Raw genomic sequence first — 16,546 nt, 5'->3', positions numbered from 1 at the left:
AATCTTCAGCACATTTGGGCCCCCCGTCTGGAAAAATAAAACTTCAAAAGGAAATACTGTCGAAACTACCCTCAAGTGCTCTCAGCACTAACGCAATCAAACAATGCAAAATTTACACTTTGATTGACACTGTAACAATTTTTCAATGACAGCAGCAGTGAAGACACAGAAACTTTTGCCTGGTTGACCAATTTTCGAATCAGACATCTAAATCTATGCTGTTTTAACACTGCTTCAAACGTAGGTACATGCTCAGGAGTGCATGTTGTTTTGATGATGTGATGATGTATCAAGTGGAACTTTATTTTTTCCCACCGTGGCATGGTTTTATCCAAGAGTTCGACAACCTATGTACAACTTATTACGAACAACCCTTCCCATCATGTGGAGTTTCACTCACACCAGAGCACGCAATCGATTTCAGACCAACCTTCAGCAGAAGCTTGACTAGCAGTCGAATTTATTACTTTTTGAACATAACCAGCGCAAATGCCATTATTTATTACTGTACTATTGTGCAAAACTGCACATTATTGTACAGTACAGTACTGTACGAAGCATGTCAACCCACCAGCACCAGTTGAAAGTGCACAACTAGACCAGCTTACTTGCACAGAAAAGCTTATTGAACACAACAATCAATTATGAGGAGGCTCGTGAATGCCCTCCCACCTGACAACCATTGCTTCGAGAGCCTAAAGAATGCAGTAAAAAGGAACCAGGTGTTTGCCGCAATGAGTAAAAACAAACAATGCCTGCACAACAGGTGCTTACCTGGTTTCCCACTTGTGATGCCACGGCTTTTCCACATAGCATGGGCATCACTATGGTTAATATTCCCACCCCCAAATTTGCACATTTCTTTTGTTCGGTCCAACTTACAGAAGTTGGGAACTAGGTGCAAGGAGCATATTTTGTATATTTTATATTTTCTTGCTTTCAGCACTTATACTATAAATAGCAAATTATTACACTATTTCATGCTTCTTTGAAGTTTCAAATTAAATTTTAAGGAACTGAGCAATTATTTATGCTATTATTCCATTAAAAGCCCCAATAATGAGGATATACATTTATATATCAAGGTATAAGTTGCACCTAATGCATTCCTAGCAGTAAGAGTTAATGTGAAAAACTTACACTGAATGCTAAGTCATCATTCTTGATTGTTTTTTTAACGTACCTGTCTCCAATATAATTTTCTGGTACCATTCTTTAGTAATTGCTCAATTAAAAGAGATGGAAAAGCTACCATTGACTGCACCACCAGAAAGATCGCAAGCAAGATGTTGCTCAAGAGCCTCTACAAAGGAGCTATGTCAGAAATCTTTTTTTAAAGGGCCCCTCACCAGGCTTGAGCATTGCACACAGACATTACAAAAGCAATGACAGAGGGTAAAATTATGGTGTCAAAATACCTGATAAGCAGTGAAGTATTTCAGTTTCACATCAACTGTTTATTTTAGAAAATCGAGGCAAACTCACAGTGTACAAAATGACTTCTTGGTTGTTTTGCACAAAACAATATAACCATAGAGAAAAGCTCAGTATATTTTCCAGATAAGATAAATTAATGGTTTCCCCACAGGCAGGTAATGAAAACAAGGCGTCCCAACAAACTAATGAAGGTATTTTACAGCATCACTTTGGGTGCCCATGGTTCGAATGATTTCTGATGTGGTAACATTTTCCTAACATTTGCATAAATAATTAATGTCGCGTGTTAAGTACCTAACCTTGCCATGTCAATGCATGCTCTGCTTTTGAACAATCATTTCCCTAAGGTTGTTCTCGGACTCCTTGAGGCTCTTTTCCAAGTAGGCCTTGTTGCTCTGAAACCAGCAAATAATAGCCATTGGATAAAATCACTTTCATGCACTTTTGCCAAGCTAAAAAACAAACACAGAAGCATACAGTATCCACAAAAACAAGAAATATAGTGAGAAGATCTACAGAGAAAAAATTTGCAGTTCCACCTGAAAGGCGAAGCATCAATTGCAATAGCAAATTAGCAGACAGCTATACGACGTAAGGATAGTACTTTTACCGGCCGTATAAAGCTGTAAATAGTCGCTTACTAACTAAACAAACAAGCACGGTGTCACGCGCGCACAAGTAAACATGAACATATCTCGCTCGATGACCACGGAAGCTGGTCAAAATGCTGGAGTGAGAAAGCGTGACAGCGGCAGCGAGCAAATTGACCTTTGTGCTGGCTCTCGCTTCAACACGAACTAAACGTCGAAAGCACAGCGCATACGAAGCTACCGGCACTCGGCGAATGCACTTTGTCCACATCGTGGATCGTTTTGAAGATGAGGCCCCCGCGGGCGCACACTTCGGTCACATCGCAGATCACTTTCAAGACACGGCGCCCGCACGGCAGCGCCATGAGCAGCAGCCGCGGGAGAACACAACACCCCCTCCGTCGTCTCCTCCCCGTGCTTTGTGCGCGAACGAAGACAGCAAGCTTCCGGCCATCTTCCTCTCTCGCGTGTGCGAGATTAAGCTACGGTTGCCAGCTCACCCGCACACGCTTTCACTCGCACACACAGCGTACGGCGACAATGACGGCAAAAATTCGCTTGGAGTGTCCACATAATTGCTATCGCAATAAATAATGAAATAGGATCAATGAGCCTACAAATACAAATAGGATATCAATCGTTCTAAATGCTCCCAGCACCAAGCTGTTGTGGCCATCAGTTGACACACAATTAAGTGGCAGATGGGACTACTAATTTCATGGAGCCCAGAGATGAACTTATTTCACTGTTTTCTTTTTTACTCTATGCAGCCATGTGTGCACATGTCAATTCTTTCAATTTCAGTAGTGTCAATTCACTTTTTTTGTTTTTCTCCGTGTACAATATGTGAAACCCAAAGAGATTATTGTCTGGCCTCACTTATGACAAGTTCAAAGGCATTCCGAAATGAAACAGTAACTTGAAACATATTTTTCAACACGTGATTACCCGAATAGTGAACATTCTGATAATTCGATTGTAAATCCAATGGCTATTAATCTTTTTCGCTAATATGCAGTGAAAGATCTGCGGTCAATTAATGGCCGCACATTGCCTTTCTGAAGCGCATGGTCAGTGTCAATACTAAGTTCATCTAGGTCACAGGACTGATCGAACCCATACGTGATGTGGATCAAGTGAATGGCAAAAACAACAGCGCAGATGAAGCTGGAGATAGAGCAAGTTCATTTCTCAAAAGCCCAAAGCTCAGGAACGTGTGTGAAGATCAGACCGAGCAACCACCAGAAGACGCATATTGCATCAGACATGGATTCATACGCACACAGCTACCAGAGTTCCGCATGCAAGTCTACCTGCAAGCCAAAATATTACTGTAATGTATACTTCACAGGAACAGATAGAAAATCCTATCAGCACGAAAACAATGTCGTAAAATGCTACAACACACAGAGGTTAGCCACTCCAAGAATACAGAACTAACAAAAGTATCCTGCAGGCTTCAATTTACAAGCCCACTTTACTCCTCAAAGGGAACATTGTTACAGCTCTGCACAACTGCTATCGCTACTCAACCTTGAGTAGGTCTATGCTTCCTGTCATTACCAGTTCACTTCAGATTATTGCTTGCTTCATGGCCTCCCATTCCAGAAGTCATTCATGGATGCAGATCGGTCATTTTTCAATTGTAGCTTCTGGTACCCTGTCATTTAGGGTCAGTGAACACTGATGACTGATACACCACTGCCCGGACTAGCTTTGGATCTACACGATGGGCATGCAAACCAAACTGTCATGTGACCAGTAGACGGATCGTTTCATTGCAGCAACATCTGAATCAAGAGTGGAGTGGATGGAGCAGGGAACATCACCAAATTAGGCACAGAGCTTCCTAACATTGCCCTCCATATTCTAGAACCTTCAGCAGGCAGTAGACAACATAGAATCCAAGAGCAAAAAGGCACCTGCTCCTGCAGGTGGATGCTGGCTACATGAGGAACAGTAATGTCAAGTCACGTAATGCACTGTTCCCACTTTCATCTGTCACGTGAAATGGCTTTAATGTGCAAGTGATAACACACAGAACCCACCTGCCATGAGAACGAAGACCCCTTGGTCTAATGGAGGGCAACAAAGCTAAACTTTCAAAGCTAGGGAAGACCGCTATGAAGTACAGTGTGACGCTTCATGTGAATCACAAAGGAGACATTCTATATTAAAAAAAAAATTTTCCAGGCCTTCAGTAAATAGTACTATATACTCATATAGTGTTCTTTTTAATCGGGGTGTACATGACACTCCAAGGTGCTAAAGTTAACAGCTGGCAACATTATCATGGCCAAACAAAAATACTAGACTCCCAAGCTTCTGCAGTAACCGAGTTTTCGCAAGCAAAATTTATGACCACTGAAATTTGTATTAAAGAGGCGACTGGACATTTTTTGAGGTCAATAGATGTGTACAAAATTTGAACTAGGTACATGCTCTCTTTGGCAGTCTGACCATCTGTGCCCAATGATACGACTGAAAGTTATTTCGTTTCTGTGAAAATGAATTTTAAAGATTTTTGTTATGCGTGTTCTGAAATTGCACCTACAAATGTGCGATTTTCTACTGGTGCTTGCCAAGGTCAGCACCTATTCCACAAGTAGACGACGGCAACTGAAGGACCAGGTGCCTCCCAAGACGTTTTAGTGAGTGCACCCCTGTTCTGCGTGATGAAACAATAAATCATGACATAAAACCTTAAATTAAATTGTGGGCTTTAATGTAATGAAACAGCATTATGGGTTATGAGGGTCGCTGTAGTGGAGGGTTACAGATCAATTTCAACCACCTGAGGTTCTTTTTAATGCGCACCTGAGGTTCTTTTTAATGTGCACCCAAAGCACGGCACACAAGGATTCTCGCATTCCATTGCCAGTGGAATGCGGGTGCAGTGGCCGAGAATCGAGCTCCCGACCTCGTGCTCAGCTGCGCAACGCCTTGGCCACTGAGCCACTGCGGCGGGCAACCTTTACATATGTCTGCTCACAGGTATCTTTATAAGCACACAGACCTCTTAATGAAATAGCGCATAGTGTTGAATGGCTTCTTTTACTTTCTTGAATTTCGTATATTTGGGCTTGGTGGAAGCTTTTGGGATCGCAAGAACAAACTATGGTAGGTGCTTAAAGGGGGATGCTATGGTTGATACTATTTGCATTCATAAAGAGTAGGCTCCGATGTCATCACACAAAGCAACTCTCCAAGCTACCAAGTTCAGTTTCAGTTTCAAACCTTTGTATTTTTTTTAATTTAAATTTACTTTTACTTCGAAGTTTCTAAGCAAATACAGCCACCCAACATGTGACAAGAGGATTTATGCAATTTTAAAACCCAGTTAATCTAACATGGTAAAAAATACCACAGATGTACTTTCAAGGTTACTGTATGAGATAGGTAGAATTTTTCCTTTCTTAATTTGGTTCAAGATCTGTTATTCGGTATACGTTCACGCCTACATAAATGTAACTACCAATGCTTAGAAACATGTTGATGTTTTACAAACTTGCATGCAGAGCTGACACGATTCAGCTTAGGTTTCCCCACAGGAACACACACACACACAAATTATTTAAGCATGTGTTAAAAAGAGTGAAAGCATGTAGTTTAACACCTTGAAACTGCACAGCGAGTTATGAGGGACGCCATAGTAGAGGGCTCCGAAAGAATTCTGATCACCTGGGATTATTTAAATTGAACTAATACCACAGTACATGAGCATTCTAGCATTTCGCAAAATGCAGCCGCTGTGGCCTAAAATAAAACCTGCGACTTCATGCTCAGCGTTCATAGCCACGGAGCCACCGCAGGAGGCGAATGTGTTAGAAAGGCAACACTGCAAATCCCAAATCGTAAACTTGCTTTTACGCACCTCAAGGCTCTTTATCTTCTCATTGCAGGTCTTTATCTTATCATCCAAACTCTTCATAACTTCCTCAACATCAGAACCAAGAAACCTGTAATCATGAATGGTGACAACAGAAAAGAAATTGAAATATCCGTAACATAAGTGAGTTTCACAAACAATTTTACAAAAGCCGACACAACCTACCGTTATAGATATAAAAGAAATGATTTATTAAACCCACTGCTTATCAAGAAAAAATATACTGAAGGTGTGGACACTGCTGCGTGCTTCCTCGTCAGCATACGAATATTCAATACTGCTGCGTGCTTCCTTGTCAGCATACAAATATTCAATCTTAAAGGGACACAAATTCTATCTTAAAGGGACACAAAAGTGAATTCCAATCTTGGATGTATACGACCATGTCGGATAGGTCCCTAATGCACCATTCTGTTGGGGTCTGAAACTTAGTATTTCCAAACCTCACAATGAGAGGAAACAGCTTGTGACTAAATCAGCCCTGGCAAAAAATTTTGAAAGCCACGAGTCAATAACACGCAAATGTTTAGCTAATACTGCCATAGTTTTTGTTGACCACACTGACATTCAGTGCAATAGTGTTTCATTACATTTTCATTTGAATTGAATTCTGGGGCTTTACATGCCAAAACCACAATTTGATTATGAAGCACGCCATAGTGAGGGACTCCAGTTTAATTTTGACCACCAGGGGATCTTGCCCACAATGCATGGGACACAGGCATTTTTGCATTTCACCCCTATCGAAATGCAGCCGCCGCGGCTGGGATTTGATCCTGCAACCTCCTGCTTAGAAGTGCAGTACCAATGTCTCTGCGATGCTTAAAAAAATAAAATAAAAAGAAAGATCGCAAGGATAAGCAAGTTGTGGCAACAGGACACTGATCAATGGCTTCGTGTGAAAATTGGGCTCGGCTCCTATCATGTACAATGTGAACCCTACATGGCACCCCAACACTGCACCATGAAGCAATCCTGAAACCATGTGACGAGCCCTGGAATGCAGAGATGCAAGTGGGAGAGTCTGCATTTGTATGAGCAAGAATGAAAAAGTTTGTGAGCTGGTATCTTGGCAAGCAGAAACAACACTCCATCTCCAATGAAGGCCTCCCACTTGCACTCGGAGAGACTTCGCTCTGTGAAAGAACCATATGCCAAGTACATCACATGCAGGCATCTCCTCATTCACCTCCATTTTCAGCAATGCTATCTAGCTAAGCCAACCTAATGTTGCTGAGTCAAGCCAAAGGCACCCCATGATTCCAATAGCGCCTGCTGCAATATCACCAAGTCATCTCTCACGTCATTGGCGCGTGGAAGTACAAACAGGCCTTTTTTAACCTATGCTTTTTTTTTTGTGAAAGACACTTTTTAACAAGCACAGAACCCACAAAACACTGTGTAGGCAATCTGGATCCAAATTTTCACAAGCAAATAATTGACCTATAAGATCACCTTCAGTGTCACTTTAATGATATTATGCAACCCCCAATGAGGAAATAATTTACTGTTCGAATCAAAATGTGTGAAAAACCAGGCTAAATTCAAACTCAGCAGGCTGGCAAGTACTGAACTAAGTGCAGTGCTATCTCAACATGGTAATTAAAGCTGGTTGCTCACTAAACGATACCATTATGAACATCTGAACCTAATAGTATTCCTCCCCACACAGCAGGGAGCCTACCATTTTGTTCACAGGACCACATAAGACCATCCATAGCACTTTTCTAGTACATTCCATGCACTTTTGAAAAGAAGGGTCATTGTTCAAATTTCTTTGGATGGCATGACTAAGCAGTGCATTAGGAAAAGGAGCAGAGAAATCACGTGACTAACAAGGCAGTGACACTATCTGGTGGCAGATGGTGATACCACCGAACCTATGCTACGGCCTCAAAGCTTACAACCGGCACAACGGAGGGATGCGCCATACAACCTCGAGATCCTGCAGATACTAAAGCTCAACACAACTATAGCAAAATATTGTGGGCAATCATGGGCACGACGACACAGCTTTGAGCTCAGTTCTAATAGTGAAAAGGAGAAGACGGACACAAGGTCATGGCAGCAGCAGTATTTGATTGATGATATGACCATTCATACAATGTGAACTCTAAAACTTTTCTGAGAAAATATTTGTGAGATGTCCTTTAATGCAAGACAAATCTCACACCTCAAATCCACAAAAAGTATGAAATCATTCCATGAAAGGTGTGGAATGCTACTAAAAGGTGCTGCAGGGTCCCTTAAATGTACCAGGTATATTACATGATAAACTCCTCTGTCAAGTCAATAGGTACTTATGTCAACAACACATTATGAAGAGGTAACACTAAACACTCATCACTGCAAAGGCCATGACAACACAGCACATAAAGGGCATAACACAGGTTTGCAGTGTAGAGTGATTCAAACAGATAATCGGCCCGCATGGCAGGTGGCACTTTTTGCACCACTGGTGAGCACTGGGGAATCACTAGTGCTTGTAAATATCCGTCAAACCGGCTATCTGGTTCAACCTGAAAAAAAAAAACAGAATTTGGCTTTGAAAATCGGTGACCTGGACTTAGAACAACAAATATTCAGGATATCCAGTTTTAATAACCATTTAGCCGGATAATCAGATATTTGAACACAAAGATTCCATGCCACTAACAGTTTATAAAATATTTAATCATATTATTCCAATAACACATGCAAACCACAATAATTCATTGTTGCACTTTTTATTCAATATACATTGTTTATCAGATGGCTCAAAATGTAGCCATGACTTAATTTATGCTTCATTTTATGCTTTATGCATCCCTTGATATTGAGAAAAAGCTACTGGTTGGTTTTTCCTTTTTCAGCAAGGACGTCTGCATCTTTAGGGTGTCGAATAATTAAATGGGATGAAAATCTGCTAACCTAGATCATAGGGCACGCATTAGTCAAAACAGCATATTGAAAATAAAAAGCTTGAATAATTTCTCCGATGTTTTCCATTAACCATTGAGCCCCAAGGTTGTTAAGATCATCGGGGATGTGCTCTAACGACACCGTGCAGATCTCTGAGAATCTTTGTGGTAGCAGTGAAACGCGGCAGTGGGCCACTATTCGGTAATGCACACAAAAGCCTTTAAGCCAGCATAACATGACTACACTGCAGGGCTATATTTATCAACCATGGCATTGTTACCGTGCTCAGACAGACAGACCTCAGGCTATATCTGTCCGGCGCTTTGCCGATTTTCCTTTGCAAGTGATGGCAATTTTAGTTGAGCAAAAATAGATGTCCAGAGTAAAGGGAGTGTGAAAGGTTAGACAACGATTTAGCTGGCCATTCATTTCCCCCCGACAAAAGAAGACATGTTTAAAGGTACAAAACTAAGCCTCATTACAACAGGCGTTGTGAGTAAGCTCACTACGTAAAGAAAGTTTGTACTTAACCTTACTTATTTTGCTACGGAACAAGCATGCTCAGTGTTGTTCAGTGTATCTTTCTCTACTGCTTATAAGTTAATATACTGTTCCCGAAATTGAATTAACAAAGTAAAATGCCCCATAGATACAGAATTGATTACTGTTTTTCTCTCTCTCTTTTTTTTTTTAATAAGGGTCCCCCACATTGACACTACCAACAGTGTGGAAAGGGCTCATTTGGGCCACCAAGAAAACTTAAAATATAGTGCTCTTAAATACCCTAAGTAAAATCTGAAGTATGAAGGCTGCATTAGCGGAAAATGTATGGCACAGTGTAGACAAATGCTTGAATTGAATTCTGGGCTTTTACGAGCCAAAAGCAAGATTTGATTATGAGGCACGCCGTATTGGGGGACCACCAGGGGATCTTTAACGTGCCCTCAGTGCATGGGACACGGGCATTCTTGCATTTCACCCCCATCAAAATGCAGGCGCTGCAGCTGGAATTTGAACCCGCAACACTGTGCTTAGCAGCACAACACTATAGCCGCTAAGCCACCGGGGTGGAAGACAAATGCTTGTCTGAAAGAAACATGTAAGTTGCCTTGGCCTATTCAATTAATTCATTATATTAATTTATTTTATTTATTCAAGGCCCATAGGATGCTAAAGAAGAGAGCGGGTCAAACAAAAAATCGTAGAACAGGAAGCACAACAGGAATTGCATGAATAAAAGATACAGTACAGCATAAATTCAAGAGGAGCTCTAAATATGTAGGGAAACAAACATATATTACAGCATATATATTCTTCAAGTGCAACTCTAAATACTTCTGAGTAAGCTTACAAATGCTATGGAGGTCGACAAAGTGTTCCAATGTTTACTTCTATGAAGGACAAATGAGTAAAAAAAATTTGGTTATACATACAAAACGGAACACCATATATGTATTAATGCATGCACGAGATTAGCTATAGAAGGCATTTGAAAGCAGTTCATGCATCAATTCTGGGTTGAGATGACAGATTTTAAAGGAAAAAAAAAACAGTAGCGAGGCTTTTCTATCCAGTGAGAGAAAAAGAAGATTTATACCCCTGTCACACGGGACAACCTAAGTGCACTTTGAGCGAGTGCACTTCGCCCCGAGTGTCATTAGCACGCTGTCACACGGGCACGCGTAGTGATACTTGCTGCAAAGCGCACTCGCTGGCGAGTGCGTTCGCCAAACTCACTTGCTCCGCCTAAGTGTGTAGTCTCGGCAGCAGGGGCTCCCCAGAAATAATAAACTAATATCAAAACCGGAGTCGGTAGTCTTTTTTAAACCATTGTTTTCATTATTAGAAATACTAATATGTATTAAAACGTACTTTACAACAAAAATTACTAGGTTACTATTCTCGCTGTCAGGCTGTTCACGGCCACGGCCGCAGGGGGCATGCCAGAGCACATTCCGTGCAATGGCCGCGTCCGCCGCGAGCAAAGTTAGCCGCGAGCGCCTCATTCGGGATCAAATAAGTGCTGCCAAAAGACGCTCCAAAAGCCCGTCACTACTTTCCGTGCCATCTGCAACAAAATCCGCCATTCTGAATGCGCTTGCCTTAGACACGACGCCGTCTTGCCTCGTGATGATCGATGGCGCTAATGCGATTGCAATGATTCACTTCATTTGCATTTAAATTTTATTCTAAATGCTGTTCATATATATAATACGTTATTACTTCACAGTACTGCCTAAAATAGCAAATATATGTTGCGCTACTGACTCACCCATCGCCATCAGCTTCATTTTCAAAGTGCACTTTTCTTTCTCGTGTATCAGCGCGACGCCAAAGTGACACTCTGCGCCAAAGTGCACTCTCTTAAAATGACACTAAATTTGCCAGTGTGACAGGGGTATTAGGCTTAGTTTCATAGACGGTACACTAGACTTGGGAAGATAACTGGCTAAAATGAAGCGATCACTAAGATTCTGAACTGATTAGTCGCTACGTAGAAATTGCACACACCTTGCATTAATCTACCTTTGAATGTACAATTTTTAATAAAGTAATAATTTCAGTAAAGACGGAGTCATAGAGAAGTTTCCTTTTATAAACCCAGAGCCCAATGACTGTTGCTCACTACGTATTAATTTATTTTTCCCAAGGAAGAGTACAAATAAGGTGAACTACGAGATACATATAGGTTGTTACTTTTTACCGGAGTGACTCATCTACGCAGCAGTGACGAGAGTTTGAAGGATTACACTGAAGTGAAATTGGTAGAACTTATACTTGTCTTTGCCGAAGCTTCATCAGGCAATTTTCACACCATTTAGAAACTCTCTCGAAGTCATATTGAAGTGCAGAGAATAACAAATAAGAGCTATTACACAGGCTCGGAGCATGAGCAGAAGACAAGTTGATGAAGATCGAGTGAGCCGGTCAAACTACGCTTACTGTACTGATGACTACGAACCCGGTCGCCCAGCAGCAAACCATTTAAAAAAATTAAATTATGGGGTTTCATGTGCCAAAACCACGATCTGATTATGAGGCACGCGGTAGTGGGGGACTCCGGAAATGTGGACCACCTGGGCCCCTAAATCTAAGTACACGGGTGTTTTCGCATTTAAGTACACAGTGTTTACGCACTCGTGCGCCGCACGTGATGCTGGTTTCGGTTTCGGTTCTGTTTCCGTTCGTGCGCGAAAAGCTTTGGTAATGATGTAGGATCCGATGACTTGGATCGTGAATCGTATCGTAACTGTGAGTGGTTCGTGATGCCACGTGAAATACCCAGTTTTTGGAGAGATCAAGAAAAGGTACATTAAACTAACTGCCCCCGATTGCATATCTCAAATTTGGGCGAAAATTGGTAGAAAAATTACTTTAGAGCGTTCACCAGTGAGCGCTTTCGACCCACAAAATGTTTGTGGTGTCACAAGGAGTTCGTCATGGCTGTTTTATATTCAATGCGAGTAAAAGATGAAAAAAGCGCGCGCTTTTCGCGCACTCTTACACTGGTGATGATGCGAGTTTTATCACTTTGACTTCGGCATTCCACGCAAGTTTTCATGCGCGCCGCATACCATATATCACAAGTGAACGCTTTCTCGCCGCTTACAGCCATAATAGCCACCTTTAATTCCGCTTTAATTTTGCACAATGTCCGCGGTACATAGGCGTAGCCGTGCCAAACCGCGCGTTGCCATAGCACCTCACAGACACGCTTTTGGCACGCGTATCGATCACGTTCGGCCGCAGTACGGGACAGCTGAAGTGCGGCAGCGCGCCGTTCGGCACACGGTATCCGGCAGCGCCATGTACCAAAAGGACAAGAGCCTCTTGTGCCGGCACAGCGCCTGTCCGTTGCCCAACAACCTGACCGCTTGTACTGAGGGCGGAAAGATCAACTTAGCGTTCGTGGGAAAGACGGAGGTCACTATGCTCTTCCGGTCTCCTGATGGCAGCGTGCACCAGTCGCAGGTGGCTTGCAAAGACGTAGGCGGCAGCCCCTGCACCGAACTTACGCAAGCGAAATGGATCAAGATGGACGACATTAAGACCTTGCTAGTGATTGCGTCGACACGAGCCTTCCAGGTGTTCGAGTGGGACGGTTCAGTGTTTCTCCACTGTCATCCGCTGCCCCAAGATCTGGACGCCACTGACGAGACGTTCACACGTGGAATCGGCACGTGCGGCTCCAGTCTGCTTTGCGTCGGTACCAACGGTGGCACCATTCTGGTGCACCTAGTTTCGCGCGACCTGAACGTCACCTTCTGCCAACGGGCCACCGAGCACGCGCCGCACGCCGTCGCCGACATCCACAGCCACGGCGAGATCATGGCGAGCGCCGACGACGGCGGCGGCATCTGTCTGTGGCGCGGGAAAACGGCGCTTAGCTTGCTCCGCAAGCTGCCGCCGGTCGGCAGCAGCCCTTGCGTGAGCGTCCGCGTCTGGAACGACCTCATCCTGGCGGGCTACGGTTCAGGCGAGCTGCGCGTGTTCAGCACGCGCTCCTTTCAGCTCATGGCCGAGGCCACGGCGCACGCCCGCTGGATCACGGCCATTGACGTCGCGCCGGACACGGGGCTCGCGCTGTCCGTGGCCGAGGACTCTTACGTGCGCGTGTGGCAGCTCGACCGCGAGGGCGAACACACCATCGACCACGTGCACGGGGAAAGCGTCGCGGATGCCATGCTTATGGGTTGCGCCTTCCTCGCTCCCGATGGAAGCTCGTTCGCCACTGTGGCCTACGACTCTGCCGAAGTGTTCATGTTCAAGAAATAAACGCTGTCTTACTCTAGGCGTTGAATTATTAAGCTTACCGGCTGTGCTTCACTTAATTATTTCCCTTTCAGCTGGATAATGTCAGCATAATGTCAATATGAAAGGACGCACTCGGTTTTTGTTTTAAAGCCGTCAACTTTTTTTTCTAGCACTGAAATTTAAAGACGTTTCATAAGAGGGATTCTCCAACCACGGCCGCCTGGCCGCGCGCGCCTATCCAGGCGGCCGTGCTCCAATTTACTATGCAGTAATAATAGCAATTAGTGAGTTCCTGACTTGCATGTTTACCGGAATCCCTGTGCCAATGCGCATTACGTGCTCCATTTCATTTGGTGCAGTGTGTTGTACATTGTTGGATTGGCCACATTCCTTCATCGCGGAAATGGCACAATATTTGACGGCATTCTTTTCGCACCAAGAAGGCGCAGCCAGGGGGAGGGGCATACCGCGTGTACGTGCCCCCCCCCCCCCCCCCCTTAAGAAATGTCTGTGTACCAGGATACCTGGCACAAAACGACGTGCGACGACACCCTCCAGTAACCCCTCCCCCCCCCCCCCCTCAAAAAAAAAAGGGGGGGGGGGTGATCCAAGCTATGCCATTTCACACGGAACATTTTTCCAAATTGAAAATGCAAAGGTGTTAAATTCAGATATTTGGCACATATAAGTCTACTCCAAGATCCAAACTTGGTCCCATCTTCGGGGAATGGAAGCCAGCACAGCCAAGCATGCCTCAAGCATTTTTAAAGTTTTAATCACCATCACAGAAGTTTTCAAATTTACATATTTTCATGTCACAGGATTTGCATGATATGCAGCATACTAATAAATTTGAGATAATTCCTGCCCCAAAAATTCACCCTACTTTTTTACAACTTAAGATTTTGCAATCACATGGCACGCACTTATCTAGCACTGAGCATCGCTAGGTAGCAGGTTTTACAGAAGCAAGCAATTCCCATCCTAGCAAACCTCATCTGGGTCAGTGAGCACTTATTCCAAAAATTAAGGCTTATTTCTCTTGATTACTTAGATGAACAACCTGGTCATACATTATTACATAGAGTAATAAAAGCTGGACAGTGCAATACTACAGTACATTGCTAAACTGTCCGAATATCAAATGTATGCCATCTCCTTTATTCCCCACTTTGGTAAACTGCTTTCAACAGACTACGGACTGTACAGCACCAGTTCTATTCTAAATATTCAAGCATTTAACATTGACCCTGACCCCCTCACACCTCAATCAAAGAATGAACACAATCTTCAGGGACTGTCTACCATTTTTCAATGACCTTTTATATTGCAGCACAATAAAAAGTCAACCATGCAAAATGTTTAAACACGCAGTGGTTTTTCTGGAAGGACAAAGCATCACCACAAATAAATGTTTTATTCTTCTTCTGGAAAGAGAGCAGAAATCTAAAAACAAAATTGTTTTATCAGCGTAGTCTTCTCTTAAAGCTGTGTATGGATGCCCACAACACTGATTGCTGGATGGCAATCATTACCGGCAGGGCAATGCAATGCCAGTATAGATAAGAAACTGAAAGTGCATCGGCTTTCTGCTGGAATGGTTACTTTGTGTAAAACACTAAAATTATGACTCTAATAGCTGCCTTCAGCACGTAGTTGGTCGTAATTGTTAAGTTTTTGTTGAAATTTTTTTTTTCTTTTTCACATATAATCTCACGTGTTTCCAACAGGTGCAGTCTCAGTAGTCAACCCAAGCATTTTGTGTGACGGTCAAGCAGGCACATTGTGTTAACAAATGCCTACACTGGTGTTGCGGCGCCATCGGCCCACCTTAAAAGAGCAACGCATTTTTGACGTCCTGAAAAAGACAGCGACCCTCGCAACACTCCTGTTGCACATCACCATTATCAAGAGGACCCATCGATGCACCACTCCCTTCGTTTGCACAAAGGCAGCGCCACTTTTCCACATGCTCTAACTGAACATAAATAAATTACTCAACGCAAACGAAAGTCCTTTTCATTCACACCACAATCAAAAGATAAGTTCCATGCGGTAGACAGTCCCTTTAACCAAAGCCTCTCATTCAACACACAAGTGTGCTTCGATCTAACAGCTGTGCTTCAAAACAGTGCACATATGTGTGGGTTTATTACAGGACTAATTTATTTCTTCTTTTCTTTGGCATGTTGCATGTTCTTCTCACAATATGTAGCGTTATTTGCCGACTTATTCACAAATGCATCTTGCAGTACAGTCTATTTATTTATTTATTTATTTCACATACCCTCAAGCGCCAAGGCATTATAGAGGGGAGTGGGATACATGCGAATAACAATGATTACTACGGATTTATATAAAGCAAGGGACATGTGCAGTGCACGGAATCATTAAGAAATCAAATAACAAGAATACTATGATATGCAAATTATATAAATCTAGCGACATATGAACGGAACAAAATAAAAAAAAATTAAAAAATACGGCGCGACAGCGCTTGCGCAAATACAGCGCATGTGGCCACGTGCATGGTCACAGTTGAAAAAAAGCAAACAATGATCGGCGGAAAAGTGCGCTGTCTTCGATTGACACGATAGCATCAGGAAGGTGGTTCCAGTCATTCGTTGTAAGGGGAATAAATGAATATAAAAACCTGTTTGTGTGACAAAAAGTGTCTCTTACTTTATGACGGTGATCAACTCGCGATGACAGATAAGTAGGTGCTAGAATGAGCTCATTGCTAAGAATATGATGATGAAATACTTTACGAAAAAGGCATAAGTGAAAAGCCTTTCTGCGCAGCGATAAAGATGGTAGACACAAGTTCCTTTTCATAAGAGTTATGCTAGAAGTACGATCGTAGTTTGAGTGAATGAAACGAGTGGAATTATTCTGAACCATTTCAAGAGAATTAACAAGAGTAGCAGTGTAAGGGTCCCAAATGGCAGCAGCGTATTCCAGCTTAGATCGGACT

The 16,546-nt window shown here is 42.9% G+C and overlaps 1 protein-coding gene and 2 long non-coding RNA genes across 3 annotated transcripts in view; 1 reads left to right on the top strand and 2 right to left on the bottom strand.

Moving 5' to 3' along the window:
* LOC125942109 (uncharacterized) overlaps positions 1-15,825 on the bottom strand; it is a 32,992-nt gene extending 17,167 nt beyond the window's left edge. The window contains exon 1 of the long non-coding RNA XR_007464799.1: positions 14,646-15,825. This is a non-coding gene — a long non-coding RNA (uncharacterized LOC125942109). The remainder of the gene's footprint in view (positions 1-14,645) is intronic.
* LOC119436993 (uncharacterized) lies at positions 1,437-10,493 on the bottom strand. The gene is made up of 2 exons (XR_005189168.2): positions 5,902-10,493; positions 1,437-1,832 (listed from the first exon to the last, which is right to left on the bottom strand). It is a non-coding gene; the product is annotated as an uncharacterized LOC119436993 (long non-coding RNA).
* LOC119436992 (WD repeat-containing protein 54) lies at positions 12,471-13,621 on the top strand. The gene has a single exon (XM_037704045.2). It carries the CDS (start codon positions 12,625-12,627, stop codon positions 13,591-13,593), a length of 969 nt encoding a protein of 322 aa, XP_037559973.1. The 5' UTR covers positions 12,471-12,624; the 3' UTR covers positions 13,594-13,621.
* Positions 15,826-16,546: the final 721 nt, after the last annotated feature.

The sequence above is a fragment of the Dermacentor silvarum genome, chromosome 1 (assembly GCF_013339745.2).
Source record: "Dermacentor silvarum isolate Dsil-2018 chromosome 1, BIME_Dsil_1.4, whole genome shotgun sequence".
Taxonomy (NCBI): domain Eukaryota; kingdom Metazoa; phylum Arthropoda; class Arachnida; order Ixodida; family Ixodidae; genus Dermacentor; species Dermacentor silvarum.
Note: the sequence above shows the minus strand (reverse complement) of the source record. Positions and strands in the feature narration are given on the sequence as shown.

Excerpts from the sequence above, each read along its gene's own strand:
- LOC119436992 (XM_037704045.2), top strand. The coding sequence starts at position 12,625 with ATGTACCAAAAGGACAAGAGCCTCTTGTGCCGGCACAGCGCCTGTCCG.